Source organism: Pogoniulus pusillus, chromosome 24 (assembly GCF_015220805.1).
Source record: "Pogoniulus pusillus isolate bPogPus1 chromosome 24, bPogPus1.pri, whole genome shotgun sequence".
In the NCBI taxonomy this organism is placed as follows: Eukaryota; Metazoa; Chordata; class Aves; order Piciformes; family Lybiidae; genus Pogoniulus; species Pogoniulus pusillus.
This window is the reverse complement of record NC_087287.1, coordinates 14,749,925-14,777,252: the sequence shown is the minus strand read 5'-3', so window position 1 is coordinate 14,777,252 and position 27,328 is coordinate 14,749,925. Positions and strand designations below refer to the sequence as shown.

At 39.9% G+C, this 27,328-nt stretch overlaps 1 protein-coding gene across 7 annotated transcripts in view; it reads left to right on the top strand.

Annotated features, from left to right (window-relative positions):
- Positions 1-27,328, top strand: part of GALNT18 (polypeptide N-acetylgalactosaminyltransferase 18) — a 181,033-nt gene that overhangs the window by 147,109 nt on the left and 6,596 nt on the right. For 2 of the 7 annotated variants that reach the window (XM_064163743.1, XM_064163745.1), the window contains exons 10-11: positions 3,928-4,023; positions 25,966-26,130. In XM_064163743.1, coding sequence (XP_064019813.1) covers positions 3,928-4,023; positions 25,966-26,130 — 261 coding nt within the window. Of the gene's footprint in view, positions 1-3,927; positions 4,024-4,607; positions 4,698-16,545; positions 18,679-25,965; positions 26,131-27,328 lie in introns of those variants that run through there. The other 5 variants (XM_064163747.1, XM_064163749.1, XM_064163748.1 and 2 more) reach the window with 5 other exon arrangements.

Sequence of the window (27,328 nt, the reverse complement as noted above, 5' to 3'; positions counted from 1 at the left end):
TGAGGAGAAAGTTCTTCACTGAGAGAGTCATTGGACACTGGAATGGGCTGCCCAGGGAGGTGGTGGAGTCGCCATCCCTGGGGCTGTTCAAGGCAGGATTGGACATGGCACTTGGTGCCATGGTCTAGCCTTGAGCTCTGTGGTAAAGGGTTGGACTTGATGATCTGTGAGGTCTCTTCCAACCCTGATGATACTGTGATACTGTGATTGTTTGAGACACTCCTCAAAAAGAAGTCTCAGTTGTGCAGTTTGCCATTATGGCTCTAAGAAGACCCTTGAGGGTGCCATAGAGCAGCTGTTCTGTGTTGGCAAGTGAAGTGGCTATGTGCCCCACTAAGTTCCATGAGTGCTTTGACAATCAATTAAAATTATCATGCTGGTTCTTCATGTAATTAAAAAGAGAAGAAAAACACTTCCAGCAAAGGTTTAGGTCATTGTTAAATACATGAGATGAAGGTTGCCTTCCAAAATAGTTTGGAACAATGCCCAAATCACACCTGTGTGCAAGGAGTCTCCTCCATGGGCTGTGTGGAATTGCTCTCAGAGATGCCACAATCTAATAGGGTGTGGAGTTTCCTGAGGAGACTGCATAGTAGAAAAAACTGCACGGTGTTCTGCACAGTACTTCTGGCTAAAAAAATATTTGACTGCAGATGAAGAAGTGATATTAGATTGAAAAAGGAAGACCAGTGGAGTAGCTAAGGTTATTTGTGTAGTCTCAGAGTGAACTCTGTATCATGTAAGCCAAAGTGAAAATCAGTGACCAGACACGTTATGATTTTATATTCTGCTGAGACGTTTTCATCAGCCTTGGGAGATTTCTTGCTGACAATATACAAACAAACAAGAACCAGAAGAGTTTGTTATAGCAGTACTGACCTCACTAGCCAGAACACACATAATAATGCACATGATGCAGTCTTTTGTCTGCAGAGAATAGCCTCATCAGCTATGAATGATCAGGCCTTATGCCATTATTTTGCTATGACAGGAGGAGCAGTGGGCAGCTCTGGCAGTGTGCCTGTACAGGTGAAGGGGGAGTCGATTATGAAATCCAAAGCTCAGTGTTTTATCAAATGCTCTTACATGAAACATAAAGTGCCTAGTCTTTTTAGTAAAAGAATTGTTTAGATCCATAATCTTCATCCATGTCTGCTTTCCTGTTTGCTTGATTGTCTTACACCAGAGGAAGAAGTGATATTTCAAAGGACATCAGCCTCTTGCTGATTCTCTTAAGTGCTTCCATTCATCATCTTCATTTTTTGTAGAGCATACTGATACTACAGCATTATCATTAATTCTAAAAAATACTGAGTAATAACAAAAGTTACCTGAACAGGGACGAGGGTTAGGATATAGGCATCTACAGTGTCACCACTCATATTTATTCCCTGAATCCTTAATTTCCTCCTGCACTGTGAGAGTTAGGAAAATAGCTGTATCATTTATGTCGACTTCATGCCGTGGCATATAGCTAGAGTTAGGGTTGGTGACAGAGTAAGAGTTCAGGTACCAAATTTCTTTCTGAATTTGGAGTTAGGAGAAAGCGTATTTGGCTCTGTGATTTCAGCTTGAGGTTTGAGATAATTTTGCAAGTTCCCAATTTCAGTAGTCTAGTTTAACTCTGTATTCTGTAAGGCTTCAGATTTGAAAGGCAGCAAATGGCAGTATTATCTCACTGTATCTGGTTTTCAGCATGGGCATTGGCAGCCTGGCTGGCCTCTGGATTATAATTAAGATTATATCCTCTGCATTATAATTATATATAAGTCTTGGTAGTCCTAAACTGCATTATCCAGGTTAATTGTTGCTACCAAGCCACTAGATGTTGGAAAGGGATAATTCCAAAGAGTCTGGGCCTCAGATTTGGGAACAGTGTTATTAGTTAACAGGCCAGTGGCTTGGGTTTTTCTGTTTCCTGTAGGGATCAGTTCTCTACAAATACTCAAAGTTAATTGTAGAGTTGTGATTGGGATAAGAGGTTGATTAATTAAATCTGGAGAGGTAGTTTTATTTTTCAGTTCTCGAGGCTTACAAGAGGAGGATTGGTGTCAAAAGGAATTGTAGTGTTTTGTCTTTTTCTCTGTAGGCCCTCATCACCAAACAGGTGCTGTTAGGTGTCATGCATCTTTTTATAGCTTGGGACTCTGAAGTCTCTAGGTCCATTTTACTGGTGGGTCAGACCTCCCAGCTGAGTTACAGGCGGATGCTGCCCAAGGCAGATGTTTTAGCATCTTTTATCATGTGGATTGTTGTAGAAAGGTTATATAACAGCAGAGCTAGGACAGACATTAGAATTTGGGTTTGTGGAAGAAGTGCTGGATCCAGGCACTTTGGTTTAGATAGAGAGTGGGGCCTGACATCTGATTATGAGTACAGTCATGGCTGTGGTTACTGTTGTGGGTCAGACAAAGCTTTGAGAGAGGAAACTTCATTTGGTTCTTGAGGGCTGCAGCTAAGAACAAGGCCAGCATTAATACCTACTGTGTGTTCTCTCTTTCAGAGACAGATCATGTCTGGTACTGAATTTAGAGTTTGATTTGGAGTTGGAAATCTTGTAGAAAGGAATTAATGATTATTCTCCTGTCAGCTGGAATAGGGTTTATTTTCACAAGGGTCTGGGAGGGGATGCAGCCAGGACAGGTGACCCAAACTAGGCAAGAGGATACAATGTGGCATTATGGTCATGTTCGGTGTGTAACTTGGAAGTCGAGGCTACAGAATGAGCTGAGCATGAAGTTCTGGGCAGTGATCATTTCATTCTGCATCACTTGTTTTATGTCCTCTTCTATCAGTGTTGTTGTTTCTTCTTTCCTGTGATGTCCTATTAAACTGTCCTTATCTCAAACCACTCAGTTTTACCTTTTCTCTCTTCTGGTTCTCCTCCCCATCCTACTGGGAACAGGTAGAAATGAACAAGAAGCCCTGTGATGCTTGGTTGCCAGCTAGGCAACAACCACGACACAGTTTGGATTTTATTCACTGCCTGGCTTCAGCCTGAGCCTTGTCCACACTTCTTAATGGACTAGTGCACTTACAGGCTTCCTCTCTAAGCATAACAATTTGTTTACCTCAAAGGAGGCCCCTGTACACAGCTGACAGGACAGCTCAGTAAGTCACAGGGGTTTGCAAACCACATCACCTCTTCACTCCCTCAATCAGAGAAGTCTCTCATGTTCTCTGAACTGATCTTATACCACTGAACACCTTTATACTTGCCCATGGTTATGCAGTCCACATCCTTGGCCTCACACTACAAAGACCTTCCAGCTATCTGTGCTCATTAATTTCACACTTTGCTTTCAGAGGATTCTGTGTCAGCGCTGCATAGGTAATGCTGAGGGTTTGTGAGAACAGGGCCGGGAACTTTGCAGTCTGTTCATAGCTAGATTTCTGTGTGTGGGTTAGCTTGGAATGGGGCAAGGAAGAGCTAATGCATACCAATTGGCCAGAAGTCTCCAAGTGTCAGCAGAAAGAACTTTTTTGAATTATTTCCAGGAATTGCAAGACTCACTTGAGTGATTCCGAAAAGCTGTTTAATTACAGGGCTTTCTTCTCTCTTTAAAACTCCATCCATACTGCTCAGCTAGCTGCACTGGGAAAACAGTTGTCTTTTGCATAGTGTGTACCAGGGACTGATTAGACAATATTTGTTAAACCTACATCACAAATTGTTACTATCTCTGAAGGCTTTTTGAAATATGCTTCCCTGAAACCTCACACAACATTACTGGAATCGGTAGTGCTAGATTACAGACAAGGAGGAATTTAGCCTAGGCGCCTTCTCTTCAGTAGCTTCATTGCAACAAGCATTTGAAGTTTCCTTGCTTGCCAACACATGGGATTTTTGCAAAGAAAAGAAAGTAGTCGTGCTATTTATTTTTTTATAAGACTTGCTTAATTTCATTTTCTTTCTGTTTATATTAGCTGCAGAATTCCCTGAAAAGTGATTTGTGCCTTGATCAAGGGCCAGACACGGAGAATATCCCAATCATGTATATCTGCCATGGAATGACACCACAGGTCAGTTTGTCTAATGGTCTCTGATATTGCTGCTGCTCTTAGTAAAGTGTGTAGGAGGAACCATCCAGTACCTGTCACTGTTTTCCTGCAACAATGCCTCCATAAGCTGTTTAGTATCTCTTTTATATAAAGCTAGAACATTCTTTCTGCCATTAACTGCAAATGAGTGCTATATTTCTGCTCTGACAGTGAGTTTGTGCATTTTGAAAGACTTTAAGGAATACAAGAGTCAGCACTGGCCCAGTTTTGTGGATAAAAGCTTTCAGTCCTGATCTTTAACTGTGCATGTCGTACGAGTGAAAGGATGCGTTTACAGACATACATATGTATACTCACCATTTATTTATATAGTATCAGAAGCAACCTCTTTTTTACTTGATATTTATGGTCTCATTTTCATAAAAATCTGAAATGTACACCAATACAGCTTCACACCAATACAGCTCTGTCAAATTCCAAACCCTCTTCTTGTGAAAGCCTTTCTTCTAAAGCTCCATTTTTTTCTTTCTCTGCTGTTGTCCTCTTACTTTAGTATATGCCAAAGACTCTGATTACTAAAACCTTTCACTTTTCTTTCATGGCAGCTGGATTTATTAACCTGGCAAACAGGAAGGTTAAGATATTGCATTTCCCCAAGTGATCAAGTATAAGCAGATAAGTGAAAGTGTTTTAAGGTAAATCTTGACAGTAAATAGATTACATGGTCTAGGATGTCAAAGACATGGCAGATTATATCTACCTGAAAAGTAACAGAAGTAAGAATGATGTAGAGGAAAAGGGTGTATATGTGGGAGTGACTGGAGAAACTGAACAATCTCTCCAAGTTTGAGTTTTTTTTTTCTCTGACAATCCTTCATATTTGCTTTCTCTAACGACCCCCTGTGCACCCCTTAGATTACAGAATGTGGGTTTTCCCATGGAATTGTCAGTTATGAGATTTGGTTACACAGGAAATTAATCTGTGATATCTCAGAAACAAACACAGAGCACCAAGGTCTTCTACCCTATACCTGGGTCTCATAGAGAGCTGGAAATACGAGTTTGGTGAAATGCAGATACAGCTTTGTGCTTCCTTGTTAAGTTACACATGCTGCAACTGTGTCCTGTGCTGACCTCCTTTGCCAAGAGCCTTTAATAGTGATCACTAGTGGTGTCATGCTTGAGTAAATTATGAATGATGAAGACAAAAATGTCTGAAAATCCCATCCATCAGACTTGCTCACTGCATGGGCTGTGGCTTATTTGTCACATAATTAGTGGTAACTGCTGTTCGCCTCCAGGAGGTTTTTGAGCTAGTCCTCAATGTTTGCTCAGGAACTGTGTCATTCACCTGAGAGACAGAGACATTACTCTTCATCTTCTGGGAGGACAGCATAGCTGTCTTCTGGCACATCATCTATGATAATAACACACTACAGGCATGGTTGGAAATTCCAATTAGAAATTTTAATTATAGCTAAGAGAAAAACAACAACAGCAACAACAACAAAACTTCAGTTAGCACAGTTTAGTATTCACCAGATCAAAAACTACTCTTGAATGCTAGCTGAAGTTCTGTTTAAACGAGATAGCAGGAAATAAATGACAGAGGGAAAAGTGGCAAGGGAAACTTCTCTTGACAAGACTCTGCTCTTTTCATAATTACAATGTTGTGTCCCCTTCCCATTACCTGTGTATTTAATTTTGTAACTAATAATGTTAAAAACGGCCACCCAAAAAGCCTGTGTATGGGCAAGATCCCAGTAATGAGCAAAAATCTCTTTGAAAACAGGAGCAGACTTCCTGTACGTTGGAGATTATGACGGTAACAGGGAAAGCAGCAACAGACATTATTTGGCTTGCTCCCACAAGATTTCCATTGCACATATTATATCTCTTGCTTAAGCAGAGCTGCAGTCATTTACATTTCCTGTACCACATAGGAAACTTGGGAATAAATATTCCTTCTCATCTTAGCGAACTCTCCAGTAAGCACAAAAGATAATGGTGAGATGCTAATTTTATGCTAGCAGTGGTGAAATGAGGGTAACTTAGTAATGGGGTTATTTTGCCCACCTGGCAGTCTTTATCAAAATAGACAAAAAGATTAGTCCCCTGATGGTTCGCTTGTATATCTGAGGGGTTTGATGGTGCCATTCTTAGCTCTGGTGCAGAATGTTACTGTTGCAGCCTTACCATTTACAGTTTTAGAGCTGGCACTGTGTAAGGCTTTGCACAATTGCATCTAGATGTGCATTAATATATCTGGTTGCCAGGAACCATTCCCTTATATGCAGTTTAAGTTGCTGTTCTTAGTTACTGCTGTAGCTTCTTTTCTGAATGAGGTAACTTCCTTCCCCCCCAGCCCCACCCGCTTTCATACATGTTGGGATTTTCATCTTTTTGCATGGAAAATGGCTTAGATGAGGTGTTTGCCATCAAGTCATAGTTTCAGAATTATATGTACAGCTACTATTTCCTTTTAGCACATTCTGTAGAAGAAGGAAATCACTAAAGTCAACAGAAAGAGGACTGTGTAGCTGACATCAAAAATTCACACTTTGTTCTTTTGCAGACAATATTAACAATATTGTGTAGCTTCGTAATTAGAAGCAGTAGAGAGTGGCAAGGAGATGTCTTCAAATATTGCCATGAAAAGATTAGAAATAATTTTCCCTGTGAAGCTCCAGTTTAATTTTGACCAGCCATCAGGATCTGTGACTCCTCAACCTCTCGGCAATCCATTCCATACATCTGCTAGAACTAGCATTAGCATGTCCATAGTTCATTCCTGCACATATCTTAGAACACTTTGTAGCTGTGTTCATTTTGTAGTACTGGTCTGCAAATAAAGAAACTGATACAAATCTTACCTGTAATTAAATAGTAGGATGAAATGGAAAATCCCAATGTAGTCCTCTTAATACTGCTGAGAAGCAATTTCTCACAGCAGGGTATTTGACTTGGCAAGAAAAGACAGAGGCACTTGAAATCTGGAGTCCATCATTAGGTATGTTTTGTACCCTTCTTCTGTCTTCAGAGAGTGCATCCCAGGGTAGCTGTGTTTTGTTCTTGTCCCTAGGAGCCTGGACATTTAAGGAATTACAATACCATCCACTGAGTAGAGAATTTGCATCTTGAAGCAGTGGAAAATACAGTGGTAGTGGTCCTGCAATGTGTTCTCATTCATTTAAGGGCAGAATTGCTATTACTTTATGAAGATATTATTTCAGTACAAAATATTGCCAAGTAATTATATATTCTGTTAAGTACTTCTTTGACTTTCTAAGTGGCAGCATAAGTGGCTTATCTTCCTCCAATTCTCTGCTCGAGTATACTGCTTTCTAAGTATCACATCCTTCCATTTCTGCCTTTGGTCACTATCTGTCCAAAATCAACACTGCTGTTACCACTCCCATCTGTACAGAAACAGGCAGTGTGTTTGCCTAATGCCCCAGACTCATCAAGGACATCACTGTCACACCTGAACATCTGCTGCTATTTGTAGTAGTCACCATGGGTACTGGACAGCTATTAGATGTGCATCATACGTGGCCATAAGATACTTTTGATACCTTTGGTGTGCTGTTTGGAAGGGGCTTTCCACATGTCTTATCCTGTCATAACAAACCTCATCTGCTGTGCAGCACTGCTGCTTCTTAGAGCAGCTGAACAAACTGACTTCTGCAACTATTAAAATAGCTAAATAGCTAACAAAGCAAACACAAGATGGTAAAACAGTTAACAGCAGTAGTTACAATAGGTTCCTGCTATGCTGTTCAGTGGTGGTAGAAATCATGTTGCTTTTACTGCATAAGAACAGCTCAGCGGCAAGGCACAGCAGCCCGCAGTTGGTTTGGGCCAAAGAAAAATAGAGGCAACAGCTGGAGATGGTGGGGGAAGCCATCCCCCTTCAGTATGATGGCACAGGGAAATAGGAAAATTGGCAGATGAAGTGGACTGGCAGTAACCGAGAAAGTGAAAGGAAATAAATGTAAAGGAAAGAAGGGAAGAAAGAGTAATAGTAGTGGCAAAGCTGTACAAAATACAAAGTACATGTGAAGTTCTGAGGGTTTGCTGTGGTTTTTTGTGTGTGTGGTTCATGCAGAAAAGGATAAAGGTACCATTTTAATTCTTGAACTTGCTGAAGCAAAGCTACAATTCAGTCATAAATTTAGGCCTTAAAAGAACTACTTCCAGCACTGCCTCCATTTGCATGGAAAAGATGGTTGCTTGTAGCTGCAGTGAGTACATGCCTGAGGCCTGACTGCATTCTCTTCCTAATTCTGGGAACTTGAGCCTAGGTGTTTGTTGTTGTTGAAGGCTGCTGTTTCACTAGATGTTTGTTGTTGTTGAAGGCTGCTGTAATCTTGAAGGCAGACTGATGACAGTCTGCATTAAAACTACTCCCGAGTGATAATTTGGAAGGTTCTTTGCTGAGAATGAAGCATCACACTATTAGAGACTTTATAACTATTTCAGTAAACAAGTGCCATTAGTCACTGAAGTGATATTTTAAGTGCAGATCTACCTTGAAAATGCTTGTGATTGAGGGGATAATGGGCACTTCTGTGTTTCCTTGTTCAGTAGCTTCTAGCTCATATATTCCTCAGTTTATAAACAGTTAAACCATGAAGCTCATCCAGAATGTGAAAGTCAATACAAACCAGTTAGATTTTGAGAAATTCAGGTTGAGAGCAGGGTCAGAAAACTAGATGAGGAGAACTGCTACAAAAGAAATGCAGGTGAGAAGGGACATCCATTCATATCCTTTCATATTGTCGCAAGAGACTGCAGAACTGACCCTCAGAAACGGATGACTGCAGCCCAACCTAGTATGAATTATTGCATCTCTGCAGAAGGCAATGAAAGGAAGTCATGCCAACAAGTAGGGCTGTGCCAGTGCATGCTGTGAGACTGACCCGAACGCTTAATGTTGTATTCGAAGCACAGTGTGTGAAGTACTGCAAACTGCAGCTACCAAAAATCCTATGAACTTCTAAACACTCTTTGTAGGATTCATGAGTGCTCCTTTTAAAATATTATTCATCTCTATTTTTGTAAAAAACTGTTATTCTTCAGTGAAACTTCTTAGCACAGTGGCTGTTCCTACACAGGTATTTGCTGATTTATAACCAATATATATGATCTAAAATGGCTGTCACTGAAGGCATTCTATTCTAGCAACAAAGCAGAGAGTTGATCACAAACACTGTTATTAGTCCAGTCTGTAAAACCCAGGAGGGGGAAGAATTCAGGATGTTCAGCAAACAATTATAAAAAATAAATAATTGCTTTGGAAATGCTTTGGGGAGAGGGGGAAATGTCAGTTTATTTTAAATTAATAATGTAGACATCTCTAGAGTAAAGTTAGTGTGATCTTCAGGTTAGCGAGGCATGGCAAATATAAACATCTCAAAATTGATCCTTAAATTTAATAGGCCCATTACAGTGTTAAAATTTTCTTTAGACTTCTGTGCCTCATGAAATTCATATTGTACTGGAAAATCGTCAATACCAGGAAAGCCAGCAGAAGAACATGTGCTTTGTCAGAATGAATGCAAAGGGACTTTGCATGCAGAAACTCCTAGGAGTGGCTTTCTGTGTATGCAAAGTATGCATACTCTTCTGTAAGGAGAAACTGACAGACAAAAAGTGATTGTATCATTTACTACTGGTCAGGCTTTTCGTGACATCTCTCCATTTGCTCTAAAAGAAAGAACTGTGGAAGTACTGAATACTGCCACTGCTTTTCCTAATGCTGCTGCCAAATGAGCTCCACTGTACTGCTGTCCTGAAAAGTTGTAGCTAAAGGAGTGCCTGAAGTTTCAGGACAGTGTATAGCTGTGATGACTCAGATCCTGAGCTGGTGGTGTTCTTTTTCTCCTACTGCCAAAAATTAAACTTGAGTGAAATTGCAATTATTGTAGGCCAACAATGCAGCAGTAAGGAAGTACAATGAAATATGAACGTTTCAGAAAACCAGAGATTAACAGAAGGATCGTGTTCTTGGAGGAGGGATGTAAAAGACATAAGCATCACAAATTGAGACTGTGCAGGAAAATAGTTAAACAGAAGAGTCCACATCTAATAGATGCTGATACAAGCACGTTTCAGTGACTGTTAGGCAATAAGGAAGAACAGAACAAAATCTGCTGACATGTATTGATGACTGACCCTTCAAACTTGAAAAATCACTGCCCTGAAGATGAGGTGTCTACAATAAGCACTTTCAGAGAGTCTTTCTTAAGCAATAGAAAGCCACACAGCAGCTGTTTTAACAGCTGTCAGTCACACACAAGCTCAGGGACTGTGCTCATGTTTGTCTTCAAGGTAAATGTTAGACACATGCAATGTCTGTGCACAAGGCTGGTCTGACATCTGCTCTGCACAGTGCCATTCCTGTCTAAGGTTCTGCTAAAGCACTGGTCTGAAGTTAGTAGTTACCTGGTTTATGGTGACTATTTTCTGTGTGCAGACACACGCAGAGTGCCAAAGAGAAACTGAACATCCAATCACACCTTGGTGCAGATAGTTTGCAGTGAGATGTCACACCATGATGCAGAGAGAGCAGTCACTCTTCTCTTTGTACAGCCAAAGTGAGTATGGCGCTATTCATGCAAAATGGAGCAGCTGCATCAAGAGAGTGGCAGCTCAGCTGGTCAGCCTGATTCCTAGTGTCCCTGCCTTGGGCTCTGTGCGTCACTGGATGTTCTTCCAGTGGCTACATCTGACCAAGCACAGCCCAGGCATTGTTTTCCACTGACTTTTTCACTAGGTCTTGTGGAATAATCTAAGCACAGGGCCTAACACCAGCTTTATGTATGCTTTCTTTTTTCTTTCTTTTTTTTTTTAATCAGGGTTACTCAGTTGAGTAAAGGTCCAAGTAATAGATAAAGTTACAGACTTAGTGAAACTGCCTAGAAAGGTTGGTTATAAGCATTAATGAACTCTAATTTTTAACATGTGCAGTAAAGGGCCTACTTGCTATGGCAATTAATGTGTTACATAAAACATTCCTGTTGAGTAGTTCATTGAGGCTATTTATATTTCTGTTCATTCCTTTCAGTGGATAAATCCTGGGGTTTGATCATAGTAAAGTTAATAGAAACTGTGACCTTGTTTACAATGGAAGTAAGTCTGGTGTTAATTTTTTGCAATCCCTTTCAAAGTGGAGAGTTTTTCTGATGTATGCCTGAGAAACTACACCTAGTAAACACATTTTCAAAGCTGCAGCCTCTTCAGAGTCTGTGCATCAGAGATGCATTTATAGTAGGCGCACCAAGAAGCTACAGGGGTGTTTCAAAGGTTTCCAAAACCAACTAGTCCTTCCTTGGCCTAGCTTCTTACTGGAGATGTGCTGTGGAGGAAGGCTGTAATGCATCATTTCACACTGTATATTTTCCTTTTTTCAATCTTTTCTCTTAACTTTGATTCTGAGTAAATTATCTTTTTTTTACTTCCAAAGAAAGAATCCATTAATCTGATTTCTAGTTTTGGAGTAAATTTTGTACTGAACCATTTTCCATGAGTAAATTATTTCTGTACTTGCTGTGGTTTGATTCAAGAGGCTTTCTGTTGATAGAGGTAATACCACCGTTACCCAGTCTTCTGTATTGCTTAGCTCATCCAAAATCAGTACCTATTGCCTGGTAGGAGAGATTCTCTGAAATCAAAGAGTTGTTCATTCACAAGTGAAAATTGGAGGTGTTGTTTTATGTACAAGTATGTGTCTGATCATTCTGAATTCAAGAGTGAGCACAAGAGGTCCATCTTCAGGCTTCAGACCTAGGATAGGGCTTTTGTGCACCACACTGCACTGATTAAAAATAAAAGCAAAGAAAACAAGCTGGAGAACTGCATTTTTCTGGATGAGAGGAAATATCTTTCACATCCCTCATTTTGCAAATAATAGAATGGCCATTGATGCTTATTTTTGTGCTTGAAACTATGGAGTGCAAAAACATTGTGTATGCCCGTGAGAACTGAGAGAACTGAAACTCCAACCATAGTGAAATTAAACAGTTTAAAAGCAGTTATTTTTTTTCCTAAGACCAACACTGATTTTTCTTGTTTGGGAGCATAGAGTATTTAGGTACTTCTGGAGAAATGGTTTTCTTTTGGAGGAATTTATTCTATGTTTTGATAGGTTGACCTAGAATTAAAAGACTTAGAAATGTCTTACATGCTTTTGAAATCTATCTTCTTGTGGAGTGTGCAGGATTACTGCTGAATGTGAATATGAATAATGACAAAGAAAAATACTACTATAAGCTGTGAAAGCAGAGAGCTGGCTAAAGTATAATCTTGACATTCAGGTTCCAAGACCTGAGCTTAAGTTGAAAAGCAAGAATTCCAGAAGTAGTTCAGTTCTTTTGAGTGCCATGAATATTTAGGACCAGAAGAAAGAACATCAAGAACTTAAAGGCAAGAAGGCACTAAGAAAAAAAACATCTTTTTCAATTAATATTAGCTAATAAATAAGCATATTTCTCACTGAGAAATGATGGCTTGTTTTATGCAGGTAGCTGCAGCAAAAGAGTCAGAGGTAACTTGGCCAGTGCCACAGGTGATGTGTGTTTGAAAAAGCACTTGAAAACCCAAGCCTCAACATATAAGAGGAATAAAGGGAGTTGCCTATTCTGTGCCATGTCTGTTCCATCATCCACTCTCCTAAATAAAGGGGCAATGCCCATCTTGGAATGGATAAGAGTTCTTTTAAGATAGCTGTGTCATTGAATATTCCACAGCAGCACTTTTACGTCCATGAAAAGTTGTGCTGGAAAGATTAGAGAGGCATAAGATGACCTTTAATGGGAGGGAAGATTGCAAATGCTGATCAGAAGTAATGTCAGAAGCATACTCAGGAAGTGCTATCAAAGATGTTCAGTTAGAAAGCCTACTAAAGCCTAATAAAGCAGGCCTTCTACAGAGACACTAGATACTTCAACTGGCAAAAATTCTGATGTAATTTACCTAGATTTGATAAACTTAGCTTTCATCACATTACGGCAGAAGAGAGTAATGGATCACATCAGCAAAAAACAGCAGTAAGCAAACTTGTAGAGTGCACAAAGTACACAGAGGACCACAGAGAACACTTGTGCACAAAAAAAGTAGGACTAAACTACCACCTCTGTTCTCTCCTGTGCCATACAGCTCACAGACCTGGGGCTTTTTCAGTTGGGTGGTTTTTACAGCAGGCTCTTCCTAGATTATTTTTTTCAATAATAATTTATAAAGTGTTTCCACTTCATACTTCGTGTATCATGTTACCAGTATCTCACATGTTTTCTGCATTGCTGTGATTGTTGTACTTTGCTCTGAGTTGCGGTGGCCGGTGTCATCTTGCTTCTTGATATGACTAAATCCTGCTTTAGCATCATTTTCCTCTTTGGTTATCTTGTCCACTGTTATTATGCTTGTTACTGATACAGAAGGAGAGCAGCAAATATCTACTGTCTCTGTAGTGGGACTAGAAACTGTTCATTCAGCATTTTGTTAAATAGGTGAGGCCGATGCAGGAAAAGAGGGTAAGTGGAATATCAAAGGAGTTGGTTTTCAGGCTATGTAAAGTTGTCATCCTTTGATTTCTTGCATTTTCTAAGACTCAGATTGTGGTTTCTAAGCTTGTGATGGTCACTGTAAGAACTACCCTCCTTAGTTCACTTTTTTAAGGCAATTTTCCCAGAATATCTGTAATGAAAAAAAAGACAAAAGGCATTGAAAATGTAATTGAAACAAACTGTTGTGAGCAAGTGCAATGCCTAAGAATTTTAAATTATCAGAGCATTTCAAGTTCTCATGTAGTGTTTTAATTTAGAAGAGGTTAGAGTTGTTATCCGGAATATTATGCAATAATTCAAAACTATTCTCATCTGGGAAATAAAAATGCACATATATTTTCAGGAGTTTGGGCTTTTTCTTGTGTCAAAGTATGTAATTTTTTGTATGGGTAGTTTTGCTGAGTTTCTGGATCATAGGATCATAGGATGTTAGGGGTTGAAATTTTGGATTCAAGCTCTGTGCTTTTTGTGTTGAACACTAAGCCGTCTAAAGATGGCTTAACAGAACAAGGGGACACAGTCTCAAGTTGTGCTGGTGGAGGTATAGGCTGGATGTTTGGAGGAAGTTCTTCACAGATAGAGTGATTTGCCATTGGAATGGGCTGCCCAGGGAGGTGGTGGAGTTGCCATCCCTGGAGGTGTTAAAAAAAAGGCTGGATAAGGCACTTAGTGCCATGGTCTAGTTGATTGGACAGGGCTAGGTGATAGGTTGGCCTGGATGAGCTTGGAGGTCTCTTCCAACCTGGTTGATTCTATGATTAAATGTGACACTGCCTTTTATACGTGGTTCAGGCTTACAGCTAGTCTGTTACACACATGCAGTGAGCTGGCACCAAGAGGCTTTGGAGTTAACGCCCCCAAAACCACACTGGCTGCTGTGGTTTTGAGGCTGCTGCTGACTTCTGCAGTGGATGGTTAACACACTGCTCTAGGAGCATGAAGTTGGATCACTCAGAGATCTCACTCAGGTCCTTTGCAAATGAGTACTTCTAGTATGGAATGCTGAGTGGTATTCCTTACTGTGGGTACTAGACCTGCTGAAAGTCATAAAGACTGCTGCAGAGGAACCAAGTATCTTCAGAAAGGAGTATGGCTTGTAGCTCAGCATCAGTGAAGTTGTATTCACTGGCTTGTGACCAATAGCACAGCAGCTGAGAACTTGCTAGAAGCTATAATTTCTGTCCACAACCTGGCAATAACAATGGAATTAGCTTCCCATTTTCAATGAACAGTCTTTCTCTGAAAGGTGGAACAGGTGTGAAAATGTCCATACTTACCTGATTTTTATCTCAGAAATCTATAGCACAATCAAAAAAGGACAGGGCTTTCTTTTGCTACCTTGAAAATATTTTTAATGAATGCCTTTGCAGAAATAAAGCAGCTGTGTTGGGTACCTGCAAGTGTCTCATAATCTAGTACTATTTCATATTTTATGAGCACATTAATTTGAAATAGATGAAAATTGCACATTATGTAGCAATCATTAGTTATCTATATTTTAAGGATGTCTTTTCTCATTGCAAATTGTCATTTCAATCAACAGTTTTTAAAACCAATTGTCACTTAAAATATAAATTCAGCATAAGCCCAAGATAGTTACTGGAACACATGTATGGCACTTGGAGATTGATGTTGTAGTAATTGTTGGACGGTTGTCAATTGAAACATTCTTTTGATTGATGTGACACTGTCTCATCTGTTACTTCATCAGAGCTGAAGTTCTGAAGGTCAGGGTTTTGTTTCTCAGGTTCCTGACCGAATGTGAATAACTGTTAGAGAAGGTAGTTATTACCATAGATGGAAGATTCACTTCGTAATTTTTTATGTTTTATTGATAATTTTATTATGTCATTCCAGTAATTGAAGTCATCCATTGGCTCATTTAGAATTCATGGACCAAATTCAGTCCCCATGAAAGCATATTTAACTCCCTCTGCAATTACACGAGCCATATTACTTCCACAGCATTCATTCAAATTCCGATCAGTTCAGCTTAGTTTCTCTCTGTCATTGTTCACCATTTGCAGAGTAGGGCTTTGCAGAAATGTTTATGGAATGATTGTATCTGCAGTGTGTTTCTGCGAACATTGTGTTGATTTTTTTCTTCTCCTGCTCATTAGCCATCATTTTTCCAATCAGGAAGCACAGAGAATATCAGAAATTATTTGTTCGCATAAAATCATCATTGAATATTTATGAGTAGCTGAAAAAAGTCTGCATTGATTTGTAGGCCAAGAAGAGAGCCATGTTTGTCTTATTGTTTACTTGAACTCCTCACTCTAACTAGCTTTTAGCAAGAGTTGTATTTCCAGATTGAAAAGTTCTCCCCAAAAAGAAAACATGGGATACTAGAGACTTTAATTTAGCTTTTTTCCCCAAGAACCAGTGACTAGAAACTGAATGCAACTGGATACAGATAAGGAGTAAGGTGCACGTTCACGTTAGAGCAGATGACTAGATATTACAAGGAGAAGTGACAATAACTGCTGAAGTCATCCAAGCCAACACGATTCTGGAAACTATAATTAAATAGGATACAAGTAAGAGGCAAGCAGATGGAAGTATATAGTCCATAGCATATGGAAGCCCAAAAAAAAACAAATGGCCCTCTTTGGCTCTTAAAGCTATTAACTTGTCAGCTGAGTGGCAATCACAGCCAGCACTCTTTGAATTTTGATTCAATTCAGAATGCACAGAAGTAACACTGATTGTTACAGTAGAAGAAGAGTGGTGTGCCTTTAAAGAAATCAGGGATTTATCACACTTTTATAGGGTGAAGGACCTCACAGCTTTAAAAATAGCTGCGGGTTTGGGGTTTTTTTCATACTTGTCTTTTGAATTGTGATTAACCAAATGATACGGCGCTAGCTCTGCTATGCCAGACTGGGTCTCCATAAAGGCTTAGAGCAATCAAGTGGAAAAGCTGATGGATGCATTTTTCAGATGTTACTAGAGTATTAACTTTGTGTTTGTTTAGCAGGGAACTGCACTGATGGTGAACACCGGAGCTTTGCTGTTCTTGCTGCATTAAAGATGCAGTGATGTATTCAGCATGCATCTTCCATTCTCTGTTTACTTTTAGTACTTTCAGACTCTGAAATTAGCCTTAAAATTGTGAGGTCTGCACTGACTGACTCACTAATGAGTTTGCAGCAGTTTGGGAGGATAAAAATAGCAGTACAGCATATGAAATCACAGGGTTTGTTGAAACAACAGGAAGTTTAAATCAAACAGCTGGAGAACACTGAGATGGTTACCACAATAAACCCAGAATTTTTATGGATCATTCTGATTTGCATCAAGTGTGGAGGTCTGTGACCAAAGGGCAAGCACAGAAAGAACATGGTATGTAAGAAGGAGATGATGACAATGATGGTGAATCAGAGCTGTGAATTTCAGATTGAGTGTTGGTCTCATCTATTTTATGCTAACACTCAACATATTTCCATTGTTGCAGCAAAAATCATCTAATACCATTGCATTGGTGTAGCAGCACAAGGTGATAGAAGTTGTCCATGCTGTAGTGTGCCTGCAGTGTTTTCAGCATATCAGAACACAGCAGGTGACTTCAGAAGTATGTGTGATGTCAGTGTTACGTAAGCACCAGGGAATCAGTGCTGCAGAAATATGGCAGTGGCTGCCTCAGCATGGTTGTATGTATCTATTTATGTCTAACCATGATACTAGGTCTGATGTAAACATCATATTTAACCTGTTCCTTGTTAGTAGCTATGACTTTGGTGCCTTTAGACCATCTGGAGCAATCAAGTTGGTTTTTTTATCACAGATTATATTTTTTTTAATTTCAATATGATGGGTCACAGGAATAACTGTGTTTGCAAATAGGGACTGTGAGAATTGGGACCTTCTTCAGTGCTTAAGGCAAATTTAAATATTAACTGTCAAGTAAGCTATTCTGCCAGATCTGTGACATACTTGATTAGTACTCTGCAGGATACCTAATTTCCTTAATTTTTGTTGGTTTAGATGAAAACAACATTGTAAAATGAACTTACTTGAAAGAACTGTATTATTTATATTGCAAATACTCAGTGACTCTTAGTAACGAGTGACTGATGTGCTTAGTTTTAGTATTAATTCTAAACAGAGGGCTCTTTTCTTTAGGTCTGTGTCCTACAGATACCATTATAGGCTAAATCTACTGCAGATAATAAAATAAAGGCTCTTAAGAGATGCAGAAAATGCAGGAGAAAATCAGTGAAATAATCTGCCTTTCATGATGAAGGCAGCTTAGCCTCACAGCCTAGTGATAGCTCAGCAGCCTGAAGCTTAGCATAGCTTTAGCTACTCCCTGTTGTACTCGAAGGTCATTTAGACAGCCTAGGTTCAGAACTGTTTGTTTTACTTTGCTGCCTCATCTACCTCATAAGCTGTTACTCATAAACATTGAGCCTCTCCCGCTTGGCCTGTGGGTACCTGTAAGGCCTCTGTTTCTATGAAGCCTTCACAGGATGAGCAAAGGCCCCAGAAATCAAGTACTAGTGAATGAAAATACGAGGGAGGTATTGTGCTATTTGCACGATTAACCAGTGTACCTTTGCATATTACAGCACTGACTCTTTCTTTTGTTTGCCAAGGTTTACAACCTGATTTGTGCAAGGGGCATGGTATGAAGTTATCAGTGTTTTTCATCACAGGAGAAATGAAGCTCACTTGGCCAAGCATAGTAAGACTTCCTACACAGCTAGCACAGTTGAATTGGCTGAGTGTCCTACTTGATATGAAAGCAATTTTCTGCTTTTTAAAGAGCTTTATTTATTTATTCATTCCTAGTCTAGAAAGTCTTTTTGAAAGCTAAGTACTTGCGGTAAGAAGTCTTGATGTGTCTTTACTTCTAGTGTACTTCCTCATTTCCATCTTCCCTTTAAAACGTATCATTAGCACTAGAGATTCAGTCATGAAAATGTATCAGGGGATGCTTTTCTTTGCCCTTTTCTTGGGGACCAGAAAAGCAGAAGAGAGCAGGAATCTCTGGGATGTGAGCACAGTGTTACAGCCTGAGACATTTCAATTTTATTTGCACAGCTTTGTGAACTTTGCAACTTATTCATGAACACAGGCAGGATCGAAGCTACAGTCTTTCCATGAGGCCACAGCATACAGGATCTTCTTTTAAGTGCTAGATGCTGGCTTCTTTCTCTGTGTCACTTGCTGTCACCCTGCAAACAGTGAAGCCACCACTTCAAGGCATTTAGGGGGCAGGAAAAGTGCCATTTCTATTACAGCACATATATTTCCCATTTACCTTGGAAGGCTTAAAAATGTTTCAGGAAAGAAATTCTCTTTTTGGATACAGTTGAGTTGGATACTTCTTCTGTTGGTCTCCCCAGAGAAACCAACAATAAAGACTGAAACAAATAGTTGAAATAGACTTTGTTGCTTGAAATGCATCCTCTACAACTAAGGAATAATGGTTTTGGGGTTTGTAGACAACTGTAATTAAGGGTTTGCCTTGATTTTGATGCTGTCCATTTAATATATCAGAAATTATTTTCTTCAGCTTAATGGACTTAAGTTTATGTGAGAGGTGAAATACTACTGAATGTGCCAGGGTGGGAACACTGAATAACTTTGCTTTGCTCTCCATGGGATTGAGAGCTGCAGCAGCCTGCCACTCTCACTCCTATCCATTGAATAACCATACCACAGGCCCTCTTTCGTTAAAGCAATTAGCACAAACTTAAAACTGCAATGTAAAGGACCCTTCAACCTTTTACAAAAAGAGAAAAGTTTAACTGATGATGACAGAAAATACAGCAAAGAATGGTACAGGTGTTCTTTCTTTTCCTGGTTATCAGTCATGTAGGCATCATCAGTATTCAAACTCATCCTAAATGAATAAACTGTTGTGAGTTGACTCTGCAGTCAAAGTAAGGGAAACCACTGCATAGACATCAGATGTTTGAGATTCTATTCATATCATGACAAAGTGCCACTGGTGCTTTGAAATACTAAATGTGTGGCAACTAAACCTGGCAGAGATTTCATTTGTTATAGGTTATTAAAAATAATGCTACTGAGCATGAAAGTGAGCCATAGGTAGTATTTGCCTGTTGTGTAGTTATAAACTGTGGATGACGTGGAAACTTGAGGGAACATCTCTGCAAACTTCCAACAGTGTCAGGGATTTATTCTGACAAATAACTATTTCTAACATGGGAAAGGCCTACAGAAGTGTCCAGTGAGCAGCTCAAGTGGCAGAGCTTGGTAAGAAAACTGCAGTTTCAGTGGTAAAGACATTGCAGTCACACAATACACCCACAAACATAAATCTTTAAGTAGGAGTTCCCAGATGGTGATAGGTCACAGCCATACAATTCCTAAAGCCATGCAAGAGTCTAAAAACTGAAGAATGTTGTCTGTGCAAGTGCTTCTCTCATGCTTCTGCCTTTAAACAACTATAATTCTTTTCCTTGTTTTGGTGTTTGAGATTCTCTGCTGCACTGCAGAGGTTTTTGTAAGTAGTCATTGACAGACTAGAACATTACTAGTGCTCCACACAGCTAGTGCTGCGCATCTCACGGGTTGCCATATTGCATTCCAGACTAATTTATGAGTTAATAACACTTATAAGACTTTTAGAGTATAATTATTTAACACATGGCACTGAGAGGTTAGGAATTCAAGCGGGAGGTTAAAACTGCTGCTGAAGGCAACTGAGTAGGTGAAACTCTCCCTGTGCAGAGATAAGAGCAAAACTAAGAGAAGCTTTATGAAGTGAAGCAAGTAAAATTTAAACGTATCCAAGCCTTGTTAATTCTGTAGTTACCAGCATTAGGTGAAATATGAATGTAAGTACTGAAACGATATATAAAACAACAACTGGCCATTCTATTTCATTTAAAAAGTGGAGCTTAAGGAAGAGTACTTTTCTTTGCTTGTCTTAAAGAAAACCAAAGCAGAATACCAAAGTAGGCAACACCAGAATTAAGTATTCTGCTGCAATGTAAGTTCATGAATCTAAATGAAAAAGTCTGGCATGGAGTTCTTGTTGTTTTTCTGTTAAAATTTTGGGATTTCTCAGCACATTGGCTTTGTTGCTATCAAATACTGTTGCTCTGAATTTGAAAGTTCATTAGTGCATGGGCATGAAGAAGAGCAATAGGTCAATAACTGGTATGCTGGTAAGTTAATTCAGGAGATGAATCTGAAGACCAAAGGGAAGGAGTGAAAAGTGAGTAGTTTCCTTCTTGCACACTTTACCATTTAGGTCTAAATTATGATGTTGCTGCACTTAGTACAGCTGTTTGTCAGCTCGTCACTAAGACAAGGTTCATATTTCATAGCTCATCAACGTGGACAAAATGTTATCACAATTGTTTTAAAGTTGTATCATCAGGCTGAGAACCTACCTCAGAAAATCACATGACTCTTCTGGGAGTTGACCTACAGTTCTGAGGTAACTTTCTGTAATTCTCAGTCCGTGTTCTTGTGCTTTACTTAGCAGTAATTCTTTTTAGGGTAGCACAAAATGCAGCGAGACTGATGATTGTGGCTACAGGATAGCACAACCTTTATCTCCTGTCACTTCTTACATGAATAGTAAATGGGAAAACACTCGATTTTTATCTTAGTGTTGTATTTTTTGTGTTATTCACAATGAACTTGGATTCTCTCAAGAGGTTTCTTATCAGAGCTGGAAAGTTCTTTCATTCACATGTGTTTACTGCAACAAAGAATGCTGGAATAGAAGTCAGGAGCATGCACTGATGAGGGGTAATGGTTTTAAACTAGAGTAGGGTAGATTAAGGTTGGATGTTAGGAGTAAGCTCTTCACAGTGAGGGGTAGTGAAATATTGGAAAAGGTTGCTCATAGAAGTGGTTGAGACATTCCAGGCCAAACTTGATGGGGCCCTGAGCAGTCTGATCTAGTTTAAAATATCTCAGCTCACTTTAGGGGAGTTGGACAAGATAACTTTCATGGGTCCCTTCCAACCCAATGCATTCTGTGATTCTCTGAACATAAACTGTCAAGTAACAGTAATGTTAGTTAAGTTTGGATTTACTGCAATCCACCAGACTGCTCTTTAGCTGGAGCTGTAGTCAAGTATGAGTCAGTTGTGAGACTTTGGACCTAATATGGTAATATATTACCTCTGACAATAAATGGCTTCATGGATTCATTTGAAGGAAAACATGGGTCACAGATGGAACAAAGCAGTGGCTGAATCTGATCCCTTGTAGCTCTTACGCTGAAAGGAGGGCAGCAAATAAATACTGCTGGTGGTGAGCATTAGGCTTGCTCATTATAAATGCAGAGTCATGTCCCAGTCTCCAGCGTGATTTCATCTGGGAACATTGCCATCAGGATTACAAATGGCTTTTAGGCTGAAAATTGGTGTGTATTGCTTTAAACTTCCAGTGGGGAGCTGGCAATTCATCCTTCAGATAATAATCTTGTGTTAAGTTGAACATCTTACCGCAACTTTTTGCTACATGATAAACTGGCTCCTATGAATAATTCACTGCAAATGGTAACCCACTTCAGCTCTAAGTCTTTATCAACTCTGGTGGCTTTTCAAACTTTAATAATAGACTTGCAGCCAAAAATCTCATTACAGTTAAAGTCAGTGGAATTTCCACGTTAATTGCAATAGGGATTGACCTCTCAGGGCAATCTTCTTGTGACCAGAACCTCTTCATCACATGGCTGTGAGGACAAAGCTGTGTATTTGTGTTCTAGGAAACAGAGCCCGTTTACCTTTCCTGCTGCTCTACAGCATCGTGGGCTTTTCTGCAGATTTTATTCCTGTAGGTGTAAGAAATATTTTCACTGGGAAAAAGTTTGGCGGAATTTTCTGGGCCTTCACTGCTCTCCTGGTAGAGGTAGGATGTATTCTGGATTGCACCATTGCAACACAGCACATAAGATCTGAGTATCCCACCAAAATTATTGTTCCAGCCCTACAGGAGACAGCAATCAAGCTGGTAATTTTCTAGGAAACACAGCAATACCCTTCAGTTTGCCAGGCCCTGACTGCCTGGCTGATCTTTTCTCCTCGGGCTGGGCTAAGGGAGTCAGGGACTGTCCACAGGTTTTAAGAAAACTCTTCTGGGCAATTTAACAGGATGCTCAAGTAGGGTCTGCAGGTCCTATGTGCTTTTGCTGCCATCTCTCCATTACAGCAGTCAAATTACCAAGTTGTGCAAAGCTTTCCATCCTGAACACCATTCGGTGTTATGAGATATGACACTAACGCATGTGTCATTAATATACAGGATAAGTGACATCGACACTGCTGGGTAAGCAAAGCAGCTTCCTGAAAGGACCTGGTTAGAGAGACTTAACAGCCACCATACCGCAGTCTGGTTTTTACATGCCATTTCAGAGCTGAAAGGTGCCTTTCCCAGCACTAGGTGAGAAGACAGGTTTTTCACACCTCTTCTAATTTCAACAACAGAAGTCACATTAGCAGGTAGGGTGAATTGTCTAAAGATAAGCAACAACCTGCTAATTATCCCTATTAAGCATAATTGCATTTGATTGTTCTATTTCTGTACAGTTTTGCCAACAGGCAGAATTGTGTTAATTCTCCCCTACGGAGTCATCACTCTCCTTCTGCCCAGAAAGGTGCTCAGACTGAACCTTTGCTGATCGGATATCAAAAAAACAAGCTGGTGGAGTTGCACTATGAATTGAGCATAGGAAGATGAAGTGCTTACCTTCAGCCCACTCTGACAAAGGCTGAGAAGACTAAGCTAATAAAAGCAGCTCAGCCCTAAGGGTTTACAGGTGCATCACTTTTTTCGCACAAGGAAACCTGAGCTATAGTGTGGACTTGTCAGAATCACAGTGAAGCCTGATCATTTGTTGTCAGTGACTGATGACTACCTTGCATTCCTTCTACCTTGTTTACTTTGCTGACAGTGTGCTAAAAAATGGGATTAACAATCACTTCCCGTTAGTACAGAACACAAATAGCTGACTCTCCCACTGTGCTCAGCACTGAGGAGGCTGTGCCTTGAGCACTGTGTTCAGTTTTGGGTGCCGCAGTGTAAGAGGCATTCAGGTGCTGGAGTGGGACCAGTGGAAGAAGTGGCTGAGTGAGCTCGAATTGTTTAGTCTGAAGAAAAGGAAGTTGAGGGGAGACCTTAATGCTCTATAACTACCTGAAGGGTAGGTGACTTCTCACAAGTCACAACTGATAGGACAAGAGGAAATGGCATTGAATTATGCTGAGGGAGATGTAGGTTAGGCATGAGGAAAAAAATCAATACTGAAAGGGTTATCAAAGACTGGAATAGGCTGCCCAGGAAAGTGGTTGAAGTGCCATCCCTGGAGGTGTTTAAAAGCCATCTAGATATGGTACTCAAGGATATGTGTAGTAGTGGCCCTTGTAGTTAGATAATGGTTGGACTTGATCTTAAAGGTCTTTTCAAACCATAGTTGATTCTGTGTGATTCTGTGACAATTTCCCTCTTGTTTTTCTAGCAGTAATTTTAGGTAAGAGGCAAAAGAGCTGCAAAAGATCATCTTGATCCCACTGCCCTGCTGTGTCACTACTTCAGTCTCTTTCCATGAAAAAGCATCTGGATAGATCTTAAATACACCTAAAATAGTTTCTGTTGGTTTGTCTAGAACATGCATTCTCTTTTTTAAAGCTCTCACTTCATTTGCAGGAATGTTAATTATCTAATCTATGAATGGACTCTCGGGCTGTGGTCTTGGTTTGTCCTTCCATAGTTCTTAGAATTTAAGTTTTCCAGTCAGCAATAATCAGCCATTTTGGAAACATGCTCTAATAGGTCCCTTTCCCCACCCTTCTCTCCTCCTGTAAGCCATGACTCAACTATTCAACATTTCTCTCTATGCAGATTCTGAGAACCTAGACTTCACCTAACTCAGATTTCTCTTATTTCTGTGAGCTGAAGAGAGGTCAAACCTTTGATTAGTATAAATCATTAATAGCAACTTCATTAACTTCTATGCAAATATGTCAGTTTACATTTGCTGCAGAAGTCTTCCAGAGGGGTAAACAGATGACAATGTCTTGCATAGAACCCTTTGTTCTGATCTGTGATTAATCCCTGCATTGACTGATTTCAGCACTCGAAACTGAGTTTTTACATTTAACTCCTCAGTCTATCATCAGCCCTCACTTGTTCTGTTTCTCTGCTTTCTCTTCTGCTTGCACTTAATATTTTACCAGAGCTTTCACAAATAAGAGTGCACACATATAAAACCAGCTACATCAACAATGAACAGAGAAGATTCCCACATACACACAGCAGCATTTCCATCTCCCTTTTGTTACAGACACACAGAATGGATACAGTATAATGATGGATACATAAATCCAATTCTTCTGTCCAGCTCTTGGCTGTTGTAACTCTGATGCTACTACAGTTGTCAAAGCCTTATACCTACTTTCAGTGGGTCAGGCTTCTAAAGCATCATGTTGTCATTTCATCTTTCTCTTGGTCCCCTCAAGAAAAGAATCTAATTGTGGCAAAATAAATTCTCTTTGTGATTAGCAAACACAATTCCAGTGTGAAATCTTTCTGAGCTTACATGTAACCTGTTATCTTCAAGGGAATACATTTTCAACTCTGTCTGGCAAGTTCATTTTCCTTCCCCTACTTTTCTTCTAGAGAAACCTCCCACATACCTGTTTGTAGTCAGAGTGAAAAGATGTAATACCTTGTCTTGTGCCTTCAGTCACAGGTGTAATCACTGAGGGCATGAGAGCCAGTGTCTGATCCCATTTTCCAGGCTCTTCTGTCTATGTGTATTGACATACACAAAATCAAATGAGAACAGCATGAAACATGGCCATTCTGTTCTTTCCTACCATGTGTCTGTCACCAACTGCTTTATTGTGTATGCACAACTTCTTATTGTGTAGACTGGATTCTGGTTAGCCACTTTAAACTATTTGAGCATTTGCTTGTAGGAAACCTTCATTTATCTGTCTGTATTATAAAAGACACAGATCCTTCCCACCAAACTGCTGTGCTGCTGTTCTCTCTTCTTACCTCTCCAGTTAGGTACTAACTATCCTCAGATAAACAGTATGATCAGAACTAGCAATACTCAACCCAACTCCACTCCTGCTAGAGGCCATACATCTTGCTCTTTGAAGACCCACAGTACACGACCATGTGAAACAGAAGTAAAAAGGCACATGATGAGACATTAATTTTTTGTTTTGTATTTCTCATTAAGTAGCAAACCAACTTTTATGTGTTGGTAATAATTAATTTAGAACAACTTTAAAAATGCTGTGTTACCTCCTGCATGAAAAGAAGCAATTCACGAGCCACTGTGGGGTCAGCCTACTGCAATTCAGAGAATTTATCTTTGCCATTAGCATTTTTAGTAGAAGTGCTGCTTCTGTCCAGAGGCCACAAATCTTGTTTGTGCTTCCTGTTGCAGAATGTTTATTACACAAGCAATCAGCAGCTCCATGTGGGTGTTCTGAGTCCCACTATCGACGATGATGACAACAGATGCCTGGTGGATGTGAACAGCAGGCCCAGGCTCATTGAATGCAATTATGCCAAAGCCAAGAGAATGAAGCTTTACTGGCAGTTTACTCAGGTAATTCTTACTCAGCAAACATTTCAGAAACTTCAACGCTCTGTTTCTGTATCCAAAGTGTGAGTAATCTGTTTGTTTACTAACAACAGAGCCACATTTATGCTTGCCCTCTTTGCATGGAGCCAGAAAGCTCTGTTTACATTTGATCCCAGCATCAGCTTCCTCCAGGGGTAATAAATCCTGTGTTTAATTTTCTGAGTTAACAACAAATTATTTGTTTCTAAAGTAGAGTGACTGCTACAGAATTGTCCCAACCAGAAGGAGAAAAGAAATTATTTTGATGGAGTCAAATGCCAAGTGACATATTTGGATAAAAAAAGCAGTTATTTTTTGGGTTTTCTTGAAGTAGCAACTTAGAAAAGGGGGTGGTGTGGCAGCGGTGATCATAGTCTCATCACGAGTTACTTTTGCAGTTCCCTGTTTACAAGCACTAATGTTTTTATGTGTGTGTGTGTGAAAGGAAAAGAAGCGCAAGGGAAGGCTGAGAAGTGGTTTCACAGTGATGAGAACGCTGACAGGACTCTCAGTCCAGGCCTGGTATCCATGCTTCATAAGTGATTGGGAAACGCAAGGGAGAACTAGGAAGAAGTCACTTAAGTTCTGAGGCTAGAAGACGTGCTCTGTGATCTAATGCTCATGGAGATGACTCCTCCAGCTAAGACTCAAAGCATAAAGCATATCAGGGTTTCCATAGATGTACAGAGGTTATCTGAAGATAAACCAGATTCCAATGGTTGGAAGCTAAAGATAGTCAGATTTGGTCTTTCAGAGAAAGGCAAGGTTTTACTAGGACACTGAAAGGTTACCATGTCAGGTGCTGACATGTCATTTGCTTCAGATAAATAAATGCACTTTCTAAAACAAGTACAGCTCAGCTAGCATCTGTGAAAAATGCAATAGCCACTGTGATTTGGAACTGGTCACAGCTGCTCCTCTGCAGTTTTGAGACTGCCAGTTTGGCTGTGTACTCCAGCCCATGGGCTGAGGCTCACCATTAAGGTAGTTTTATTCCTGCATTTTATCTGTACCATCTACATGAGTTTGCAAAGGTGTTTTCTGCCAATTCATTAGGTTTACTTTGACTTCAGCAGCTGTGACCAGTGTATTTTAGGGCACTGGTAATACAGTTTAGCATCTACCTTAGAGCAGAGAGCATTGGGACAGTAATCAGAAAAGCATACAATCAACATAATTGGCA